Source organism: Lagenorhynchus albirostris, chromosome 2 (assembly GCF_949774975.1).
Source record: "Lagenorhynchus albirostris chromosome 2, mLagAlb1.1, whole genome shotgun sequence".
Classification (NCBI taxonomy): Eukaryota; Metazoa; Chordata; class Mammalia; order Artiodactyla; family Delphinidae; genus Lagenorhynchus; species Lagenorhynchus albirostris.
In genome coordinates, this window is record NC_083096.1 from 184,031,425 (window position 1) to 184,054,890 (window position 23,466).

Genomic DNA, 23,466 nt, shown 5'->3' on the forward strand with positions numbered 1-23,466 from the left:
TGGCTTCTGGACAGGATGTCCAAGAGTTACCCGTGTGATGCACCACATTCTGGCTTCTGCTGTTGTTGGATTTTGTTATTGCTTTTTATATCATTAAGCATTTAATTTACTAAGATCATGCTTTCATTAACATGGTTTATAATATTTAAAAATATAATACTATGAGCTACCCTATAGGAGCGTAGACTTTTAAAAAATTTTTATTGAAGTATGGTTGATTTACAATGTTGTGTTAATTTCTGCTGTACAGCAAAACGACTCAGTTATACATATATATTCTTTTCCATATTCTTTTCCACTATGGTTTGTCACAGGATATTGAATATAATTCCCTGTGCTATACAGTAGGAACTTGTTATTTATCCCTCATATATATACCAGGTTCTGTTTTGATTGGGTCCAAGGCAGTACAGCAAGGCAGTTAGAATGCAGCTCCGGAGCCTGACTGCTTGAGTTCACATTCCAGCTCCAATGTTATTAGTAGCTGCATGCCCTTGGGCAAGTCACTTCCCCTCCCTGGGCCAATTTGCTCATCTCTAAAATGGAGATAAAAATTATACCTATCTCGGGGCTTCCCTGGTGGCGCAGTGGTTGAGAGTCCGCCTGCCGATGCAGGGGACACGCGTTCGTGCCCCGGTCCGGGAAGATCCCACATGCCGTGGAGCAGCTGGGCCCATGAGCCATGGCCGCTGAGCCTGCACATCCGGAGCCTGTGCTCAGCAGTGGGAGAGGCCACAGCAGTGAGAGGCCTGCGAACTGCAAAAAAAAAAAAAAAAAAAAAAAAAAATTTACCTATCTCATAGAGTTGTGAGGATTTATTTAGGAAATATATGTAAAGAGTTAGCATAGTGCATGGCATATAGTCAGTAAAGATTAGCTATTGTTATTTATGATCATTATTTTCATCATGCTCACCACCACCATCACCACCATCACCATCCCCATCACCGTCACCATCACCATCATCACCATCACCATCACCATCACCATCATCACCATCACCACCATCACCATCACCATCACCATCATCACCATCACCATCACCACCATCACCATCACCGTCACCATCACCATCACCATCACCATCATCACCATCATCACCATCATCATCATCTTTTTGTCTGTCTTAGAGGGATTTGGATTGCCTAAGTAATTAAGAATATGAACAAAAGTGGTGATTAATCATGCTGACCTATGTAATAATAGTCATTAATGCAGCCTTCATCGAGATCATTGTTAGCAATTTGGATACCAAGGAGGTCATAAAGCAAATTAGTTTTACATTTGCCTCTCTATCTCTTTGGCACCTTTGGTTTTTTCATTTATTCTCACTTATTGAATGTCTTCCAAGTGCCAGGCACTGTCCTAGACACTGTGGAATCATTGAGATAGACCAAGTTATGCTGTGACAGTCAGCAAACTCCCATCTCAGGGGCTGAACATACAAACTTTTTTTTCTTACTTGTGCTAGCTGTCCGATGTAGGGCCTTGCAGGCACACCACTGATTGTGTTAAAGAAAAATTACTCCTACACTTGTTAAAACAATAAGGAAGACTTTATTCAAGACTATTGCAGTAAGAGAGAGAGATTGAGTTCAACCCCCGATACGGCAAAGACAGCAGGGGATTTATAACCAATGGCAGAGTGAGGAGGTCAGTGGATGGAAAATTCCTAGGAGGAGACATCAAGAGTAGGGGGATTCTAGGACTTCCCTGGCGGTCCAGTGGTTAAAACTTCACCTTCCAGTGCAGGGGGTGCAGGTTCGATCCCTGGTCGGGGAGCTAAGATGCCACATGCCTCGTGGCCAAAAATCCAAAACATAAAACAGAAGCGATATTGTAACAAATTCAATAAAGACTTAAAAAAAAAAAAAACCAGTAGGGGGATTCTTACTAAACTGGCCTAACAGGACTCTTGCTAAAGGCAGGCTAAGGACTCAAATACGAGGGCTCAGACAGGAAAGGTCAGGGAAAGCGGAATTTGGTCAGATGCCAAGGGTCAGGGGATTCTGGTTAAACTGAACTTAGCAGGATTCTTGCTAAAACTGGGCTCAAAAAGGATGGACATGAGAGGCCAAGGTGGAGCCTAGTCGAGAAGAGGGCTCGGAGGAGCCTGTTTGGTCCAGGAGAGTCTCTGTCCATTGCAGTTAGTCAGGGACCCAGGATGCTGGAGGCTCTGCCTCTGTCACTGGCATCTGGATCACAGACGCAGGAACGAGGGACTCTGAGGTCTCATGTCGGCGAGCAACGTTTTGGCCTGGAAGTGATGCCTCTTCCTGAGGCTCACATCTTACAGACCGAGGCCGGTCAGCTGGCCATGCCTGATCACAAAACAGGTGGGGAAATGCAGACCTACTGTTCTGGGCTGAGTTGTGTCCCACCCAGAAAGATATGTTAAAAGTCTTTAACCCTCAGGACCTCAGAAAGTGACCTGATTTGGAGATGGGGTCTTTACAGAGGTGGTCATGTTAAAATGAGGTCATTAGGATGGGCCCTAGCCCCATGGGATTGGTGTCCTTATAAAAAAGGGAATTTAGACAGAGATGCAGAGGGAAGAGGCCACATGAAGATGAAGGGTTGGAGTGATGTGACCACAGGGAACACTAACTATTGGCAGCAGAACTAGGGAGAAGCAAGGGAGGACCCTCTGGCTTCAGAGGGAGCACAGCCCTACCTTGATTTTCGACTTCTGGCCTCTGGAACTGTGAAGGAATAAATTCCTGTTGTTTAAGCCCCCCAGTCTGTAGTACTTTATTATGGTGGCCCCAGGAAACAAATGAAGATTGGCCATCTTGGGGAACCAGATCCCGTGGACCCAGCAGGGCGTGAACAGAGCTGTGATGGGGGTGGGCCTGAGAGTCCACACTCACCCCTAAGAGGGGCCTCCCACCGTCTTGGGGGTGAGCGGGGCAAGGAGGTTCCTGAAGAGCTTCCTGTAGGAGGCACGCGGAAGGAGAGTCCTGAAGGATGGGAGGGCTTAGGCCAGGTGAATAGGGGGCAAGTGAGCTTTTCAGGCAGATGAGCATAACGGCCCCTCCCTGGCTCTCTGCTTGAGAGTTGCCTGGGGAGCTGATTCCCATTCACCAGGTCCGGGTGCTTCCTGTTCTCCAAGCAGTTTTTCACTTCCCACCACTGCTGGATTATCTTCTTCTCTGCTCTGTGTCTTCTGGCTTTCTCTCTGCCCCGGACTCTACACGGAGGTGGCATAAACTGTCACGCTCCTGAGGTGGCCACATGAAGCCTAGGTTTCACCACTGGCAGCGGTCCATGCCTCTTGTAACTGTTCAGACTCTCTTGAGAAGGGCTCCCTGCCTCTCTTCTGGTGCCTCCAGAAATGTAATTCATCCCTGCTGCGTGGCCTGTATAGTAAGTCAGTGTACCCTAGACAAGGCCTTCACATTTACTGAGAATCCATGGAGACATTTTCACATGATGCAGTAATAAGCAATTTCATTTTTACAGATTCACACCAAAAATCCACCGATAAAATGTGCAAGATCAGTGCTTAACACACCATATTTCCCCTAATCTCTGCGAGCCCTCAGCAAGTTTCCTGTCATCCTTCCTCTCCCATGACAGCAAAGTATATCTCCCGTGTGTCAGGCTCAGCGCTCCCAGTGGAGATACGAAGAAAAACCAGATCCACTCGGTCCTTTCTCTCTGCAACCCAGAGGTCATAGGAAAAGATGGACAGCAGGATTGGCTCTTTGTTAATGTAGAGCTCAAATAGAATCCTAATCACTTTGGGAGGGACGAAAATGTGCAGAAGATATTTGCATGCCTGTGTCATGGCAGCTTTACTCACGACAGCCAAAAGGTAGAAGCAACCCAAGTGTCCACTGACAAACAAATGAATAAGCAAAATGTGGTCCCTCCATACAACGGAATATTGTTCAGCCTTAAAAAGAAGGAAGTTCTGACACCTGCTACAACATAGATGAACTATGAAGACATGACGCTGAGTGAAGTGAGTCAGTCACAGAAGGATGAATACTGCATGATTGCACTTATAGGAGGTCCCTAGTGTTGTCAAACTCATAGAGGCAGAAAGCAGAAGTGTGGAGGAGAGTGTCCCCCGCAGAGCAAGCAGTTCATCAGCTGAGGGTGAAAGCGAGGTTGGCTTACTCAAGAGCAACAGAGGCCAGATCCTTGAGGCCTGCGCTTCTCATGATAGAGGACCATTTAGAAGGTGTCAGAGCTCTAGGATGGAGCCAGAATCCCCAGTGGCAGGTGTTACTGTACTGGTTTCCTGGGGCTGCCGCATCACAGCACCACAGACTGGGCTTACACAGCAGAGAGTTATTCTCTCTCAGTTCTGGAGACCAGAAGTCCACGATCAAGATGTCGGTAGGGCTGGTTCCTTCTGAGGCTGTGGAGGGGACGCTTCCAGGCCTCTCTCCTAGCCTCTCGTGGTTTGTTGGTGATTCTTGGCCCTCCTTGGCCCTCCTTGGCTTCTTAGAAGCATCATCCCCATCTCTGCTTCCCCTTCACACGGCGTTTCCCAGTGTGTGTGTCTGTGTCCAAATTTCCGCCTTTTCTAAGGACACCAGTCTTGTTGGACTAGAGACCCACCCTACTCCAGTGTAACTTCATCTTAACTCAACCATTTACATCTGCAACGACCCTATTTCCTAATAAGATCACACTCACAGGTCCTGGGGGTTAGGGCTTCAACATGTGAATTTTTTAGAAGAAAGGATTCAACCCATAACAACTACCCCCTGTCAGCAATATTCAGTGCAGGATGCTCTCCAGACCTCATTACCCAGCCTCAGGGCACTTAAAACATGCCTGGCATGTAGGAGTATTTGGTCAAATGAATGAATATCATTTCTGGCTTTTAAGACTTTCTGATGAAAAATGCAGTTAAACACTGAGAACATTCCAGCTTATTTTCAAACTTTAATTCAGTAAATACTTAAGGTCAGCCAGTTAAAAAAACACCAGGCTTGTTTGGGATCTAGGGACAGTGGGGTAAAAACGAGATCTCTGCCCCCTTGGAGATTAGCCCCTGACCCAAGATATTTTGTCTTCACCTTTATTTTTACTCAGCTGTGACCCATGAATGCATCCTGCATTCAAAATCTAGAAATAGGACCTGATCACCAAAGGGCAGCTGCTTATCCAATATCACTTGCTTTCTGTAAACAGAGCCCTGGTTTTATGCCTGGCCCGGATTAACCCAGCTAAGGCATTTCCCAGCCATGCAGAAGGAGTCATTGGCTTTCCAGAAAGCTCTTTAAATAGAGAGGGGCTGCTTGTGTTCAAGTTGTGATCAGATATTCGTTCCTTTTTAGGGCTGGATAATATCCCATTGTATGGATGGACCACATTTTGTTTATCCAAATGGCGTCCATCAGTGGGCACTTGGGTTGATTCCACATCTTGGTTCTTGTGAATAATGCTGCCATGAACATGCATTTGCAAGTATCTCTTCCAGACTCCCAATCATTTTTGGTCTTTGTGTCGTTCGGGGGTTAGTATAGAAAGCAGATATTCTAAGCATCAGGAGACTTAGTATAAAGAACAATCATTGGAAGGATTAGTGACTGCTGCTCTGGGTGGAGTGACTTCAGAACTCACCTCCACCGCATCCAGGAAGGCAAAGAAGCAGGAAGCTGCCCATGATCTGGGGTCAGGACACCTGGTTGGGAAGGCTCTGCCACCATAGTCACCTTGATGGCAAACTGGCAACAGGATGCTGGGATGCTCTGGAAGTGACTCCTTTCTCCCCAGAGTTGTCTCTGTACTTTCGTCAAAAATTCATCTCTCTTCTGGTCCTTTGATCCATTTGCCTATTCCTTCCCCAACACCACGGTATCTTGATTACTACAGCTGTCCAGTAAGTTGGAGTGAAATGAGGTAGCCTGAGCCCTCCAATTTGTTCACTTTCAACGTTGTTTTGCTTATTCTAGATCCTTTCCCATTCCATGTAAACTTTAGAATCACCTTGCTGGTTTCTACAGCAAAAATCCTGTTAGCATTTTGATTGGAATTGCCTCAAATTTGTAGATCAGTCTGGGGAGAGTTGACATCTTCATGATAGTGGGTCATGACCTATCTCTGCATTTATCTAGGTCGTCTTTGATTACTTTCATCACTGTTGTGTACTTTTCAGTGTTCAGATCTTATGCGTGTTTTGTTAGAATTTTTGGTGCTGTTGCAGATGGTACTTTTTTATTTTCCATTTTTAGTTTTTCATCGCTAGTATATAGAAGTACAATTGATTTTTGTATAACTGACCTTGAATTCTGTGATCTTACTAAACTCACTTGTTTCCCTTCCTTTGTTGTGGATTCTCTGTGATTTTCTGTGTTGACAACCGTGTTGTTTGTGAATAGAGACAGTTTTCCTCCTTTCTAGCCAGTGTGCTTCTTTTTCTTGCCTAATTGCACTAGCAAGGACCTGCCATGTGATGTAGGATAGGAGTGATGAGAGCCTCCTTTTGTGCCCAGCCCTAGGGCTGAAGCATTCTGCCTTTCACCATGGGTGCGATGCCAGCTGTAAGCTCTATCAGGTTGAGATAATTGCCTTCTGTTCCCACTTTGCTGAGAGTTTTCATCGGGACTGGAGGCTGAATTTTGTCAAGTGCATTTTCTGCACCAGTTGAGCTCATGGATGATTGATCTAATGTCGAACCAGCCTTGCATTCCTGGGATAAGCCCCCTGGATCCTGCTGTATTACCCTTTTTTATACATTTTTGGATTCCATTTGCTAAATTTTTAAAGAATTTTTGTCTGCATTCATGAGAGGTATTCCTCTATAGTTGTTGTTGTTGTTGTTGTTTGGTAATATCTTTAACTGGTTTTGGTTTCAGGGTAATGCTTGCCCCATGGAATGAGTTGGGTGTGTTCCCCTCTTCACTTTTTCTGGAAGTGTTTGTGTAGAATAGGCACTCATTTCTCTTTAACGTGAAGAGCATTCTCAGCGCCCCAGGCTGTCCAAAACAGAGACCAGCTCTGGTTTGCCAACCCTTGTCTCTTAAGATAGAAGCAAGGTCACTGTCACTTCCTAAGCTGAAGATTTCCGTATTCTACAAAAGGAGCTGAGTTAAGGCTCTGAAGTCATAAACTTTTATTCAGGAACTACAGGCTGACAGTTGCTTGTGGAAAAGAAGTTTTAGGAACGTTTCAGGGATCCTTGCTTAAGGCCACAGATAATGCTTCTCCCAGAAGTGTCCCCACCCCTGGGACTGACTTCCTGGCCCATTCTGGGGACAGGAGTGTTCACCTACAAAATGGGCCTCTGTGCCTCTCATGCTGGGTGCTTCTCTTTGAGGCCTGGCATCGTCCTCAGAGGTTCATCATTCGGCATTTGCACTTTGGTGATCTCAGAAAATGAGACCACATTTGGTCATCCATAGGGGCCACAGATTCAAGCCACTCTGCAGGGTCCCACCCTGGCTCGGTCCCTTGAGAGTCGTGTGACCCTGGGTGCCTTTCTCACCCTCGGCCGCATTAGAGAAAAGGAAGCTGGTCCCTGTGTCAGCAGCGCCCCCTTAACAGTAAGTGCTCAGGCACGAATGTTAGTTCTTGTCATTGCTCTGGGTGACCACTTCGTAGCCAATAATGACACAATCTCAGTGTCCAGGCTGTCGAGTCCATCAACATGCTGGCATCAAAACATAGACTTTGGGCTCCCCTGGTGGCGCAGTGGTTGAGAGTCCGCCTGCCAATGCAGGGGACGTGGGTTCATGCCCCGGTCCGGGAGGATCCCACATGCCGCGGAGCGGCTGGGCCCGTGAGCCATGGCCGCTGAGCCTGCGTGTCCGGAGCCTGTGCTCCGCAACGGGAGAGGCCACGACAGTGAGAGGCCCGTGTATCACAGGAAAAAAAAAAAAGACATAGACTTTCATTGTCTTGGGATTCTGTTGTAAGTGGTGCCCTTGGCCCCAGGGAAGCACCTGCAGCAGTTTGAATGGAGAAAAGCAGCAGGGAGTCGGAGGCCTCAGTCAGGAGTTCATCCATTGAAATTCCCTGTGGACGCTGGCGGAATGACAGCCACTCTGCAGGGGCAGAGCATCTGCACATCAGAGAGATGTGTATTTGGATTTAGTTGGTTTTGTGATATTATGTTTAGTTTATAGAATAGTTTTAATTTAATTATATAAGAGGAATTAGTGGGGTTTCCTTGGTGGTGCAATGGTTGAGAATCCGCCTGTCAACTCAGGGGACATGGGTTTGAGCCCTTGTCCAGAAAGATCTCACATGCCGTGGAGCAACTAAGCCCGTGCGCCGCAACTACTGAGCCTGCACTCTAGAGCCCGCAAGCCACAACTACTGAAGCCCACGTACCACAACTACTGAAGCCCGTGCACCTAGAGCCCGTGCTCCACAACAAGAGAAGCCACCGCAATGAGAAGCCTGTGCGCCGCAACGAAGAGTAGCCCCCGCTCGCCTCAACTAGAGGAAGCCCGTGCGTAGCAACGAAGAGCCAATGCAGCCACAAAAAAAAAAAAAAAAGAATAAATAAAATAAATTTTAAAAATATTTTTTGAAAAAAGAGGAATTAGTGCCTGGTTTTATGTTATGTAGGTTATATTTAAAATAATTTGTCAATGTTGGGAATTCGTGAGAATTTCTTTTTCAAGTTGTCTGTATCTTATTCAAGTTTGAGAAATACTGATAGAAATTACATCTGCATTTACAAATTTTGAGGTGGATGTAATTTTTCCCCTGCCTTGTCCTGTCCTGTTAAAGCAGTGTGCCCGACTTTGCTCACCAGGAATAAGGCTCTGGGTGACAGCTGCCCAGCCCAGGGTGGTCTGTGGCTGTAGAGAAAAGCAGGCTGGGGTTCCAGTCTGTGGCCTTCCACTCTCCGTGCTGTGACCCTTGCTTCCCTGCTTGCGATCTCCAGGGAAGGGCGTGCTCTGCGAGAGCCTGCCCTGCTTGGACGGGCAGATGGCAGGGTCCAGCTTTGATGAGGCTGACAGGTGCAGCAGGCCTCTGGTCTGTGTATTTTACAAATAAGAGCATCCTCCTAGCGATTTTTAAATGTTTAAAATAAAATTATGTGAAATACTCATAGTACTTTTTAAAAAATACTAACCTGCAATTTCTAAATGAGATTCTCATTTCCAGGAGTGAGGGATAGATATAATTATTGACTTTTTTGTTTGGCTATTACTTGTTCTAAAGAGACCTGGTAGGGACTTCCCTGGCAGTCCAGTGGTTAAGGTTCCATGCTTCCACTGCAAGGGCTGTGGGTTCAATCCCTGGTTGGGGAACTAAGATTCCACATGCTGCATGGCACAGTTGAAAGGGAGGAAGGAGAAGGAAGGAAGGAAGGAAGGAAGGAAGGAAGGAAGGAAGGAAGAAAGAAAGAAAGAAAGAAAGAAAGAAAGAAAGAAAGAAAGAAAGAAAGGAGGGAGGGAGGGAGGGAGGAAGGAAGAAAAGGAAAGAAAGAAAGAAAGCAAGAAAGAAAGAAAGAAAAAGAAAAGGAAAGAAAGAAAGAAAGAGAAAAAGAAAGAAAGGAAGGAAGGAAGTAAGAAAGGAAAGAAAGAAAAGAAAGGAAGGAAGAGACCCGGTAGTAGGAGGGTGTCACATGGGAGAAAAGCAGACTTCTGGGGGGTGGGTGGGGGGAGTCCAGCCACAGTCCAAGCCTGTGTTGCGACTGTGGGCTGCCCTCTGGGGCCGATTCTGTCTTCCTCAAGATGCACATACTTCAGGTCACCTGATTGCTGCTGGACCAGAGTGTAGCAAGTGTTTCCTCATTGCCAGAAGCCATGCTGGTGTAACTGGGGGAGAAGCAGAAAGGCCTTTGCTCCCAGGAGCTCACGATCTGAAATGGGGGCAGCTACCGAAGTCAGCAGCCTGTATCTCATCCCAGAGACCACACAGGGTTTGGAACATCGGGATGCAAAAAGGATGGGGTTGGGATTTAAGTAAAGTGGCTGGCGTGCTGCCTGCCGCCTTGCTGCACCCCATGGACAGGGCTGTTAGTAGCCCATCAGAATGTACGTGTTTGGGAAGGTTTTGAGGGCCGTGGCCCAGAGCCCAGCTGGCCAGATGCACTTCTCCGGTAGATGGGCAGTGGGGACGGGGCTGCCTGGTGTCCATCCTTGCCTTCCAGGTCCTCTGACCCGGCTCTCCAGTTCCTGCACAAGAAGGTCCGAGATGGCCATGCCCCGGGGAGGGTCCCTCAGGTCACTGCCGTCAGCAGTCTGTACCCAGGAGCCTCTCCGGGTTTCCTGAGGACGTCAGGTCGGGGACGCACGGTGGGGAGCGCCCGTAGCCACGCTCCGGATGCCAGGGGGGCTCCCCCTTGTGTCCAGGTAGGATTTTCTACAGCGTTGCCGTGCATGACGTGGACATTGACGTGGACATTGACGTGCACATTGACGTGGACATTGACGTGGACATTGTCAGCGCATTGCCTGGAGAATCCATGTTTGCCCTGGGGAGCACCCCCTGCCCGGGTGAGAGTGCGGCTTTCCTCGCAAGGCCCTCCCCCCAGCATCTGGGCTGTAGCCCCAGTTGGTGACCCTGTACAGGACGCCACAGCCCCCAGCCATTTGAGGAGCGAGTAAAGTGATGCGGGACATGATGCATAAAAACGGTTTCGAGGGGTCGCGGCTGAGCCGGGTGACCTCACTGCACTCGTCAGCTGCTCCCCAGAGGCTCTGTTAAAAGAGGTGTCGAGCCAGAAGCAGTTCACATCTGTGAACTGAGAGATTCGTTCTTTCAGTAAACGTTCCTCCAGCCCCCGCCGTGAGACAGGCCGTGTGCAGCCTCTGAGGGGGCAAAGGCCCGTGTCCGAGGGAAAGGGCAGCCGGCGGGGCGCGCAGAGGCGCTGTGGGCGGCATCCCGGGCAGGCGGGGGTGGGGGCCGGGGCCGAGGATGCTCTGAAGCCGCGATACGCGCCGCTCGCCCCTGAGCGGGGCCCCTTCTGCTGGTCTTCCCCGTGGGCTCCCAGCGAATGCAGTCAGCTGGCTGGTGGCCTGCCGGCAACTGTCTTGCAATCACGTGGGTTCTCTTTTTTTTTTTTTTTTTTTTTTTGCGGTACGCAGGCCTCTCACTGCTGTGGCCTCTCCCGTTGCGGAGCACAGGCTCCGGACGCGCAGGCCCAGCGGCCATGGCTCACGGGCCCAGCTGCTCCGCGGCATGTGGGATCCTCCTGGACCGGGGCACGAACCCGTGTCCCCTGCATCGGCAGGCGGACTCTCAACCACTGCGCCACCAGGGAAGCCCCACGTGGGTTCTCTTCTGTGTGGTCTCAGGGCAGCCCCTCCTTGGGTCTCCCCGGCAGGGTGACCCCACTTCTGACGGCATCTCAGGGCCCCCAAGGGCACAAGAGTGGAAGCAGCCGGGCCTCTCAAGGCTCGGGCCCTGAGCTGGCGCGGCACCATTTCCGCGGCGTTCTGTGGGTTGTGGCAGGTCCCAGGGCCGGGGACTGCCTGAGGGTGTGAGTACCCTCGGGCAGTCCCGAGGGAGGTGGGGACATCGGGGCCACCAGTGCAGCGGACGCGCACAGTAAGAGCTGGTCAGACGTCGGAGGGAGGGCGGGAAGAAGGGCCCGGTCAGGGACTGAGGCACCCTGGGGGGCCCAGGCTCAGCTGTGTCACCCTGAACCGCAGGAGATGGGGCAGGGAGGGGGGCCCGAGGGTCAGCCCATGGCTGTGGTCGGGGTCCTGGTCTCTCCAGGCTGCCTGGGAACGTACGTGGTAGGTGACACCCACGAGGCTCACCCGTGTGCGTGTTTGGGCCAGGACTGAAGGTGACGTCTGCTCCCCAGCCGGCTGGCTGAGCAGGTGTGCGGGAGCCGCGCGTGTGGGAGACCAGAGCCCGCCTGGGACAGCACGTCTGGGGCTCCGGCATGGGGGACTTGTCGTGCTGTGTCGCACTGCTGGCTCTCAAGGAGTCCTGTTCTGCTTGGCCCTGAGCTCGATGGCCCGTCTCTCGTCCTGTTGGAGTGAAGCCCATGAGTCGTCTGTGCTCTTGGCCCTCATCCCCCCTCCATCCTCATGCCGCCTAGTTGCCCCGCGGCACGTGAGATCTCAGTTCCCCATCCAGGGATCAAACCCACATCCCCTGCCCTGGAAGGCGGATTCTTTACTGCTGGACCACAGGGAAGTCCCCAAAGTTGTTTGTTTGAAATAATCATTGGCACTGCATGTATTTTAGGTGCCGTCCTGTAGGTGTCCCTTTAGGGTTGTGTAAATACACCCCGTTGCCTGAAGCGTCATCAGAAATGTTTTAGCTCTGAAGCCTGTGACACGATAGTTACTCCACATTCCTGGGGTCGGGTGAATTTCAGTTGTCCTTGAAGAAAGTGGCTGGGGAGGGAGACCGGATGACCCCGGGGGAGGGGTGTGTCAAGAATAGTCTGTGGGCCTCCTGGCGCACCAGCCCAGGAGGCCCGTGACCTCTCCATGGCCCCGTGGCCCCAGACAAAGAAGGAATGTCCTGTCCCTGCTTGGGGTCTAGCTTTTCACCCTAACTCTGCTTAAACACACTGTCCAAGGGAAGAAGCTCCTGCAGTCACCGGAGAGCTGCTCGTCGGGACACTCCAGGTGGCCGCAGCCTCACAGCAGTCCTGGTGGAGCCGGTCAGCCATGGACCTTCAGCACGAAGCGATCGAGGCCCGTGCAGTCAAGACAGAAGCACCATGAGCCACGGCGCGGCTCGAACCCGGGGCCCTGCCTGAGATCTGACAGCCCGTCCCCACGTACCCGATGCTGGGAGAGATGGGACCTTTAGTGACCTTATCCTTTGGAGACCGAGTGTGTTTCGTTACTGGGGTAACGGGATTGCTTAGGACATGATGTCAGAGCCAGGAGGCAGAGGTTGGCATTGCTGCTCTGTTTGGAGCCTGGGCCTGGTGAGTGAGGGACGCCCTTCCAGCAGGGTCTCCTCCACAGGGGTCCTGGGAAGAACGCAGGGCAGGAATTGGGCCTCGTGAACTGGCCGGAAGCTGCAGCTCCCGCCCTGAGCAGCTCCTCTTCTGTGTGGTGAGCAAAGCGAAGGCTGGTTCAGCATCTGAGACCGTGTGCCATGCACTCAGGGCTGCAGGTTCCCCTGGGCCCTCGGGGCAGTTGTAGCCGTCTTTAAAAACCAAACCACTTTCTTGAAGCATCTGTGAGTTTGGGCACAATATATAATGCAGCACTATTCTTAGGAAATGTGATACTAAAGAATCATTTTTTTAAATTCTTGCCTGAATATATAGCCTTTCTCTTTGGGTGCCCATGGGGAGAGGAGGGGATGCTGTTTCCTCCCGAGGGGCCGTGGCCTCCTCTGCTCCCTGGTGGCTACTCGGGGGCGTGTCCCCAGAGCCCAGTGCCTTGCAAAGTGCCAGGTCTGCTCTGAACCCAGGTTATCTTCCAAAAATTACACGTCAGCCTATGGGAGATGTTTTTATATATTTGAACGTAAGTGTGTATTTTAAAAGTACCCTACTTTTTTAAAAAAGGTTTTTTTTCAACAAAGATATTAAAATCGCCTTGTGCTGAACACACTAGCATTACCGTGCTCACCCCTCAAAGGGCTGGTTTCAGGGCCCTGTTGTGATGGCGGTGGCAGTCTCTAATTAAGCTTCCCGAGTTCTTGTTCCCGTCCAGTCCTGAGGTGCTGGCGTCAGTGATGCGGATTCCTGTCACTGCAGTGGGGCAGGGACAGCTCACTGTCACATGAGGTTGTCGGCTCTGGGGAAGGGGCTGAGAGGTGCGGGGAGAAGGGGGCACCCAGAGCCCCACCCAGGAAACTGGGGCCAGGGAGGTGGGCGGGGCTCCATCTCGCCTTGTCCTGCTAGGTTTCAGCCCCACGTCTAGAAAGACCCTGGCCTACCTCGAGGTTGAACGGGTTTTGAGGGCCCTCCTTTTGCTGTACCAAGTCCCCAGTCCCTTATTCACAGGTCTGACATCCAGAAACCCGAGGCCTGGAGGGACGGAATGATGCCCGGTGCCCTGGAGCCTGAGCTGGGCTGAACTGAGCTCCTGAGTTTTGCGAGGAACATGAACTTCAGCTTGAAACAGCTGGAGGACTGTCTACAGGGACGCCCCGAAGACTTCCTAAAGTCGGACCCGGCCCCTGCTCTTAGGAGGCCTGAGGTGGCTGGGCCGCAGCCAGTCCCGTGAGCTTAGCTGGCGGCGCTCGGACAGAACCGGGTGTCGGTCCTCAGGCTGTCCTTGGACTCGGGTCCCCGCGAGGCACACGGCTCTGAGGCGCAGGGGAGGATGGTGCCTGGGGGTGCATCACACTCACCGAAAACACGGGACAAACCCAGATGGGGCGCCCGCTGGGTGTGTGTGTTGGGGTGTGTTTGTGTCATGTGTGCTCTCATCTTTGTATCTGATTCAGTCATAAGTGTCAGTCATCGGAACATGTGCTTTATTATGTTACAAAACCAAAAATTCCCACCAAAACACAGCTAAAAAAATACCACATTTTCCCAAGGTTACATTCCCAAGAGAAGGTAATAATATTGTTGGGATAGATCCATCAGTACCGCCTGAAGAAGCATCGCCCGACGTTAACGACAGGGTGGGTGTTTTTTTAAACCTTAAAGCGTTAAAGCACTTTAACCGATGAAACAGAAGCAGGTGTTTGTGTCTGCAAGGCTGGCATGTCCGAGGGGACAGCGACACCGCGTTCTTGGTCCCTGCATGTTGGGGACCAGGGCCACTGAAGAAGCCACCCAAACCTGGGCAGGGTGACCGCCCCCAGCGGCCGGGAGGAGCCGGTTGGGACGGGGCAGCTGTGCTCAGCCCGGCCGGCGTCCATGAGGCCCAGCCCAGCCCTCTCCTGGCCGCTTCCCTCTTGCCTCTTCACAGGTTTATCTTCTCGTGATCTTTGAGTTTCGTGCAGCCCGTCTTTGCTCCTGTCGCTGTGCGTGTTCCAACCACGAGGAAGTCCCCACCGGCTCAGTTCTCACGGCCGCTCCACCGTCAGCTCCAGGAGCAAAGGCCCAGGAGCCGCGGGGGCTCATCACGTGGGCCGAAGGGGCGGGGAGCCTGTGCTGGGCCCTCTGGGAGGATGCGTCTCCCCTTCCTCCGGGTTGGGGGTACGCCCGGCCCGTGCCCGCACGTCCCGGACTTCGGGAGCACCCTGGGGCCCCCGTGGCCTCCCCACCAGCCAACAGGATGAGCCTGAGGGACAGTCCCGGGAGCCCCAGGCACTCAGCTGCTCCTCCGTCAGGTTCGTGGGCCCCAGGGGAGCTGGGGGAAGGGCCTGCAGCTCCCAACGGGGCACGACTCGGGGGCCCAGCGTGTGCCACTGGAGCAAGAGCCGGACACCACGGCAGCGGCTGTGACCCAGGGCTCAGAGCCAGCGCTCTGTGCTTCACTTTCCTTGTCGGGCGGCCTTGTGAGGGTGTCAAGAGGAAACGGGACGGCGCAACGGCCGGTCAGGCGCCGCCAGGGCGTGTGTCCGGGTTGCCGGGCGACTGCAGGCCCCCAGGAGCTGAGCCCGCCCCCCCTCCCAGGGGGCGGTTGGTCTGTTCCCTGTGGCTCTCAGGTCTGGCTGCAGGCGGGGCCTCCTGGGTGCTGAGGACACCCCCTTCCGCCCCCAAGGGGGTCCCCAGGGAGCGCATGGTGGGGGGAGGGGGTGCTACCCTGGACACAGGCACCTGCCTTCGCACAAATGCTTTTTCAAATAAGTAGAGCTGCTGCGCAGTGTTTACGCTCGATGTCCAGGATGAAGCTCTGGTCTGGAGGCCTCCTGCCAGCAGGTCAGGGGCAGAGCTGGCCCTGGGGCTCCGTCCCCTGCTGGCTGGTCCCTGAGCCACTTAGTACAGCTGACACCCCTCTCTCTGCCCAGTGCCCGCCTCTGAAGAGCCTGGGAACCTAACAAGGGAACTGGAACTTGAACACCCAGTCTTGAGAGCTCGGCTTCTGAGTGGACCTGTGTGAGGTCCGCTGCTTCCTAACCTCCCCGGGCCGGGGGCTTGAGGGGGTGGTTATAGCAACAGGAAAACCCCCAAAGGGCGACTAGGGCTCCATCTGCACCGCCCCCTGGCCTGGGGGCCTTGGACAGCAGGGCCCAGACCGCAGGACTAACCACAGCGACCCAGGCAGAGTGAGGGACAGAGAAATGCTACGAAAGCAGTAGGCAGCGTCTCAGCGCACACATTAGTCAGGAGTCCCTTCATCCCACCTGCCTGGAGCAAGGGGCGTTGCTTCATCCCCTCTCCCACCACCCTCTGTGGTCTTGTTTCCGGCCCTGAAGTTCTCTGGCTACAGCAGCTCAGAAGGCTTCTTGCAGATGGAAATGTCCCGTCCCCACCAGCTAGGGTGCTGACGCTGTCCCCCCCCAGCCCGCTGACTCCTTGGGGTGTCCCGTAAAGGCCTGGATCCCCTCCATCTGCCTCAGTGCTGTCCCCTCAAGGACAGGAGGGCCTCTCCCGCACAGAGCCGGCCTCCCAGGGAGCAGAGTGGGGCCACGGCTGCAGGTGGTGGGCTCTGCCCTCCTATGCCTGCCTCCCGTCCCGCACGCGGAAGCAAGTGACCTACCCCTGCCTGGTGTGCACCCCGCCTGGTTTGCCCCTCGGCTTTCTTAGCCCATCTTGTTTACACAGGCCTGGGAAGACGGGCATCCCGCTAGGCTGACCCAACGTGAATGTTAAGAACAGAAGTTAATTAAAAAAAAGCCTCACCCACCATGTAGAAAAGGGCGTCATTTTATCAAATACTGACACTTTCCAGTGGTCTGGGGAGCCTGCTGTCCAGGTCTATGCCAAGACGGCCACTGGAGAGACGGGCTGTAGCCAGTGGTGCTGGCATGGGTGCTGGCTGGAGGCCGCCGACCAGGAGTTTCCTTGCCTCCCCGATTCCAGTGAAACTCTGGTTTTTGTTTGGGGCAGGAAGTGGGAGGTGGCTGCAGTAGGCTTTGCACCAGCGGTCAGGTGTGCAAGGGCAGACTGACCCTCAAGACCAGCAGAGGGACAGCCTCAGGCAGAGATGTGGTCTGGAACCTTGACCCGAGAACAGGAGTGTCTAGGTACGAGCACCGAGCCGCGTTGCTACCCAGAGCCAGAGCATCGGAAAATACTTTTTGGCAGTCGGTCAGCAGAGCCCCCAGGAAGGCAAGGCAGGGAGGGGGAGGCCCCCCGGACCCCTGGAGGATGGGTCCTGGGCGCGCATCTTCAGCGCAGCTCCGGGAGCCCCTCCTCAGGGGCATCCCCCTGCCCAAGTCCCTTTCCCGGCAGAGCCCAGAGGTCCTGCCTCCCAAGGCAGTTGGTGACAAAAAGGAAGCAGACATCCAGCACGGCTCCCGGGGCTCTCTGCTCTCTGGGTCGCTAGCACCAGGTCAGGGGGGCCCTGGATGTGCCGGCCCCACCTCAGTTGGCCTCGCTCTCCGTGAACTCCTCTTTGATGGACTGTTTGCGGGACTTGCAGTCTGGGAGGTCGAAGCCGAAGTCGGCCCACTCGTCGGGCCCCGCACCCCCAGCCGGGCCCCCGCGGTTGGGGATGGTGATGGTGTGGCGCACGCGGAAGTGCACGGCCTCCATGACCCGCTGCCGCTGCAGCTCCCCCGAGCCCCCGATGGCGATGGTGGCCGCGTTGCTGCTGGAGCGGATCAGCTGCTGCGCGCCATAGTCGTGGCTCTGCTTCAGGTCCTGGAGGCCCCTCCAGATGGTCATTCGGTGCTGGTCCGGGATCTTCAGGGCCCCCAGGTCCTGCAAGCGTAGCGCACACGGCCGCCCCCGTCAGAGGGCTCAGCGGCAGACTCTGCCCTCTCCCCCTCCCGCCAGGGCCTCCGCCTGCCCCCGCACAGCCATCGTGGGACCACCAGGAGGGAGGCGAGGAACCCACACCCCAAGGGCCACCTGTCCAGGCACTGGACGGTGCGGGGGAAGCAGATAGTGCGTTCGGACGAGGGGCAGTGCTGGGCCTGCCCTGTGCCTGGTGGTCTGGCCGCACTGAATTCTGCCCCAGACAGGTGGCAGGAGAGCTAAGAAGTGACGTGTGGGGCCGGGGGGTGGGGGGTGGGGGGGGCGGTGCTGAGGCCACTCCTGGGCCCTGAGCACAGTCAGCGTGACAGATGGAGCTCCCCTTTCCCCGCACGCCGGAACCTAGAGGGCGGGCGGGCCCCCCCCCCCGCCCCCAGCAAGGGCAGAGCAGATTCTCAGGCTCCTGTCGCCCGCTCCCTCCCCACCCCGCCGGCCAGGCACAGCATCTGCTGGTGAGGCAGGGTTAACATGCACTGAGCTAGCCCAGTAGGGGTTAGCTGCCTGGAACAAGGGGGGTTGTTCCCTAGGGAGGGCGTTAGTGGACACACAACAAGGCAGCCCTCTGAGCCACTGGCCCCAGCTCCCTCTGGCAAACCCGCATCTCTGCCCTGTGGCCTTGGCTGGGCACGAGCCTGGACGGGCCTCTGACCCGGAGCCAGCTGCAGAGCAGGGGCTGCGGAGACTCCAGCCCGCTGAGCTGGAGCCCCCCAGGATCCGGCCGACAGCTGTGTCTCCCGGGCTCTGGCTACTAGTCATTACACTCAAGGCAACACCAGGCTACGAGTGCTCGTTGCTGGGACTCTTGTTTAACCTAAAGACAAGGCCTGGCTGTGAGGTCAGGGGTCAGGATGCCAAGGGTGGGGCACTTGTACCCCGCACATCCTGGACCAGACATTCAGTTGCTGTGCGTACACGGCAAGCAGTTTGGGCTTCAGCTTCTCCCTGTGTAAATGGCACTGAACTGGACCAGCCCAAGGACCCTTCCGGCCTTCGCCTTCTGCACTTCTTCGTGCCTTGGAGACAGCCAGTCCCCCAAATCAAAGGCAGCCGGGTCACAGGAGACAAGACTCAAGTCCAAATGAGGGGCCCCGGCGAGTCCCGTCCAGCCGCATGGAGCTGGATGTCAGCACATAGATCGGGCTGCCGGTGGGAAGGTTTTCCAAATTCTCCAGCCCTCCCTTACACGGGGAGGACAGGACACGGAGGGACTGCCCCAGCAAGGGGAGAAAGCTCCCTGCCCCGCGGACAGGGCCCTGCGCTGGTCTGGGGGTGGGCTCCCTGCACCTGCCCTGCCGGGGCCGTTACCTCTATCGTTAGGTTCTGCAGGTGGTAAATGTTCTGTAACCCCTGGGAGGTGAAATACTCGATGCAGTTTGGACACCCCAAGCCTGTTAAAAAACTGCAGAGAGAATTGGGGAAATAAAGCAGCATTAACTTCTAAGAACCTGGCTGTGCGGCCCGTCTGGGTGGGAACTGGCCACCCCACAGGTCGCCCCTGGCCGCCGGTGGCCGCGGTGCCGGGGACGCGCTCACCGGGGCACAGCCTCCAGGAACCCCTGGCTTTTTTGCTCTCCCTCCGAGCACCTGCTGGATGCTCACTCCCGACATCCCTCTGCCCCTGTCTGTTCTCAAGACGGCAGAGCGTTAGAGCACAGGCTGCGAGGGGCAGCAGGCAGAGACCGCCCCCCGGCTGGGGGCCAGGCGACCAGGGGCCACCAGGGCTGAGGTTAGTGGGTGAGTGGCAGTGGCCGGCAGCGGCCCACGTACCTGACCAGGCTGGGGTCGGCGTGGTAGGGGGGTGGCGGGGTACAGTGGGACCCCGAGACCATGGACTGGGAGCTGGGGCCGCCGTTTATCTCACCGTTGGCTGGCAGGGCGTGGCCGTGGTTGTTGAGTATCCCGGGGCCTGGGTGGGAGGCAGGTGGGACGGTCAGAGGGGGCCGGGCCGGGCGTCCCAGGCTGTGCGGGGCAGGCTCGTAACGCTCGGCCCTCCCCAAGACCGGGAGTGGACAGACGAGACCGTCCGTGGCCGGGCCTCCTGTTCCTGGGCGGGAGCTGCTGGAGGGAGCAGCCATCGAGAGCCCCGCGTGGCCCTGAGCTGGGGAGTCTGGAGCCCGGCCGCCCGCTGGGCCTCCCCGCCCATCCCGGCCACGCTGCCCGCGCCACTCACCCATGGGCCCCAGGCTGGGCGCGGCCGCCGAGCCGTGCAGGGGAGGCTGGCCCACCAGCTGGTTGACGGAGGGCAGCTTGTTGACAGCCCCGTGCGCTTTGCTCACGGGCGAGAGGACGGGCCCATAGGACGGAGGCTGCAGGTGGCCCCTGCTTGGAAGGGACAGCTGGGGTCTGTAAGAAGCACCTCCACATGTAAAGCCCCCCTGCTGCGGGGGCCTGGAGCCCCCGCCCTGTGCTGAGGTGTCAGAGCGCCCGCCTCCGCGCCCAGCCTCCCTGCCGGACGGTGGCCACACTTGGCCACGGGCCCGCTGGCAGGCAGGACCCGGGCGATGGGTGGGAGGGGGTGGGGCCCCTGGAACCGGCCCCGCTCTTGGTGGGTCGGCGTCCCTCCCACCACCGCCCCTCGCCTTCACTCGGGAGACGTTTGGGCTGAGACGCCGCAGTTCAGAGAAGCCCTCCCGGGGGATGGGACGCCAAGCGCGGCCTGGCGCTGCTGGCGCCGTCCCTGCTGGGTCGCCCTGCGCCATCCTTCTCCCCAGGGCAGCTGGGCAGGACGGGCAGCCTGGGGGCGGGAGGGGCTGCACTCACGGCCTCTGCAGGAGCTGCTGCTGCTGCCGGTAGGACTCGACCAGCTGCTGGGGCACCAGCTCCATCAACTCCAGGCTCTCCTTGACCTTCATCAGGATTTCAAAGTTCTCCCGGCCCCGCACCTGAGCACGGAGAGGTGGACCCTCTGCCCAGGTGCGTGTGGGCACCGCCCAGCCCCAGCCCCCCCGCGCGGCGAAGCGTCTCTCCTTTCTCGGGGCTCCCCAGTCCCCCACGGGCCGGGAGTTCCCCAACCCTACTCTCCTCTCCCAGGAAGCAGGTCTGGGGGAGTCTGGTGGGTGGGTCTCCTGTCTGCACAAACCACGCCCACTCCTTCCTACCCTTGGGACTTTGCCTCGCTGCCCACCTTCCCCTTTCCACAGCTCAGCACACTTGGGGTGCTGGACAAATACGGGGCTTTTAGAACAAGGAACTCATTCCTTCTTTTTTTTGGAACTCATCCTTGAAAGACTCAAAAAATGATAAGCTCACGTCACGGATACCAGTCCTAGTAGAGCAGGTGGGGTTTTATCCGAGCTGGAATGGCCGCATCACGCCACAGGCTGTAAACTCACTTTGGTGATGTGGCTGGGGCCTGCCAGGCTGTGGGAGCGTGGGATTCCTGGCACGTGCCCTACCCGGCGGTGGGGAGACCTGCACTGCCCCACACGCTGTACCATTGTATCTACAGCGACACTCCTGCGCTGGGAGCTGCGTCAGGCCAGCTCTCCCTCTCTGAGAGCTGGTTCTCCCTTCTAGGCCCTGCAGCCTGAAGAGCTCGGGGTCTCAGGTCTCGGATGTGCCAGGCTGCACCTGCCACCCTGGGGGCCCCAGGACCCCCCCCACTCCCCGCTGCCCCAGCCTGGGGGCCGCAGACGCGGCGCGCTCACGTGGATGTAGTAGGTTTCCTCGTCCCCGTGCCGCTTCTTCTTCCCGTTGGTGCTCAGGGCAGGGAGAGCAGGGGGGCTCTGCTTGAAGGCTGGCAGGGGGGGCAGGGGGGGCAGCTTCGTGAGCAGGCAGGGAGGAGGGGCCACGCGCAGGTTAGCCAAGCCGACCCCGCCCCCCGGCGTGAGCCGACCTTCCCAAGGTGCCCCTTGTGGACAGGCCCGGAGACCGGTCACCCACTCGGATGAGCAAACCCGGGCGGCCACCCACACTGGACGGAGGGCACCGGGGGCGGCCACGCAGGCGGGGCTGGCTCTGTCCCCGGGACACAGGCTCGTGCGTTTCCCCCGAGCCCCGAGACAGGTCCAGCTGCGTCCTAGGGTGGCCTGGCTCTGACGTTCCAGGGTGGCCCTCCAGCCCCGCACCCCCGGCCCGGCCCTGCTCACCGCGCTTGCTGGCAGCCCCGCTCCTGGCAGCGCTCTCGTTCAGGGCCTGCTGTTCGCGGAAGTGGTCTTCATCCGCCTTGCGGTCTCGGCCAGGACAGGCACAGATGCGGCCCTCGAAGGACCGGCGGCCCAGCACCTGTCCGCTGTCCAGGGGCACAGCCGGGACCGTGAGCCTTGGGGCCCACCGTCCCCACCCACCTCGGACCCCACAGGACCGGCCTTGATGGGCCGAGGGCTCAGGGCTGAGTGCCCAGCTGCTCTGGGACGCCAGGTGCCCTGCGTCCCTCCCGAGGCAGCTCCTGCCCCAGCAGCCCTTCCCAGCACGTGGCCTGCAGGGCCTGCACCTCCCCTTACTCATGGCCTCCCTGTCTCTCCAGCAAGCGCCCCAGAAGCACGGGCCCAAGTCCCTGCCCCGATGCCCCCCCCGACCCCCGCGTCCGGCAGACTCACTCCCGCGTCTCCAGGGTAATGATGATGAGGATGGGCCGCCGGTTCATGCCCCCGACACAGCTGCTGTTGCACATGAAGTTGTACAGGATGGTGGTGAACTCTGTCCCCACCTGCCGCAGGAGGGTCAGGGAGAAGCTGTGCTGTCAGCACGTGGGCCCCAGTCCACAGGGCTGGGGGGCTCTTGGGCTTCCAGGCACCTGCCCCTCGCATCTCTGGGTAGGCAAGGGGGAGCTGGGCCCTGTCCTGTGGTCCTCTGCTGTCTATCCACCCATCCACCATCCATCCCCCACCCACCCATCCACCTACCTAGCCAGCCAGCCACACAGTAAGTACACTGAGTACCGTGTGCTGTGCTGGCTCTGGAACCAAGAGAGCCTTGGTCTGGCTGCTCCAACCACCTCCCCGGCACAGGCTGGGGGTTGGCGCCGGAGGCTGAGTGTGGGCAGGCACATGCACAGGCCTCTGTGGGCACAGCTGTGTGCTTTGCAAACTGTGGGCTCTTCTGGGCAGTGGGGTGCATGGCACAGCTCTGGCAGAGGGAGGGACCAGAGCCGTCCGAGTGGGCTCCCAGCACACACACTTGTTCCAGGGAGTTTGTGGAGACAGTGAGATGTGAACCCGGGACCCTTGACCAGTGGGCATCCCAGTACCACAAAATGGGCAGTTCTCACGGTCTCTCTGGGTCAGGATGATGGCTTAGGAAACCCGGCCTTTCACAAAACTGCTAGCACGTGGCAGCCACCAGGGGGCGGGAGACCTGCTTTCCTGGTCCTGGAGGTGCCAGGGAGGCTCCGGGGAGGGAAGGCAGGGTGGTAAGCCCTCCCCGGGCCCCGCCAATGTAAGGGCTGTTCCTAGGGAACCACAGGGGGTCCTGAGGGACCAGGTACAGCGATGGGGTCTGGAAGGGGGGTGCCTGGAGGACGGGGTACAATTCTGGGCAGGGGGCAAGGGCGTCTCAGACCCAGACAGAGGAAAGGTGAGGGCTCGCCGTCACCCGCCCACCCTGGGAAGCATGGCCCACAAGGCGCACTGCTGGGACTCGGTCTCCACCTGCCATCCTGGCAGCCCCATCCCACCGTCACTGGTTGGTGCCACCCCGACTTCTCTCCACCCCAGCTTTTTACCCCAGTCCGGCTCGCACATGAGCCCCAGAACCTTCTGCTGCCTTCAGGTCAAAGTCAGACCCCCAGGGTCTCTCCGCCCCCGCCCACCTCTTGCAACAATCCCCCACAGCCTCCCCCGCACCTCCGGGCCCTGCAG

General features: G+C 56.5%; 1 protein-coding gene across 8 annotated transcripts in view; it reads right to left on the reverse strand.

Moving 5' to 3' along the window:
• Positions 1-14,419: 14,419 nt before the first annotated feature.
• Positions 14,420-23,466, reverse strand: part of TP73 (tumor protein p73) — a 55,120-nt gene continuing 46,073 nt past the window's right edge. For 2 of the 8 annotated variants that reach the window (XM_060141637.1, XM_060141644.1), the window contains 9 exons: positions 22,207-22,316; positions 21,757-21,899; positions 21,316-21,404; positions 20,429-20,550; positions 19,839-20,011; positions 19,530-19,574; positions 19,202-19,290; positions 18,974-19,067; positions 14,420-17,614 (listed from right to left, as the gene is read on the reverse strand). In XM_060141637.1, coding sequence (XP_059997620.1) covers positions 17,106-17,614; positions 18,974-19,067; positions 19,202-19,290; positions 19,530-19,574; positions 19,839-20,011; positions 20,429-20,550; positions 21,316-21,404; positions 21,757-21,899; positions 22,207-22,316 — 1,374 coding nt within the window. In that variant the 3' untranslated portion in view covers positions 14,420-17,105. Of the gene's footprint in view, positions 17,615-18,973; positions 19,068-19,201; positions 19,291-19,435; positions 19,575-19,838; positions 20,012-20,428; positions 20,551-21,315; positions 21,405-21,756; positions 21,900-22,206; positions 22,317-23,466 lie in introns of all 8 variants that reach the window. The other 6 variants (XM_060141640.1, XM_060141639.1, XM_060141638.1 and 3 more) reach the window with 6 other exon arrangements.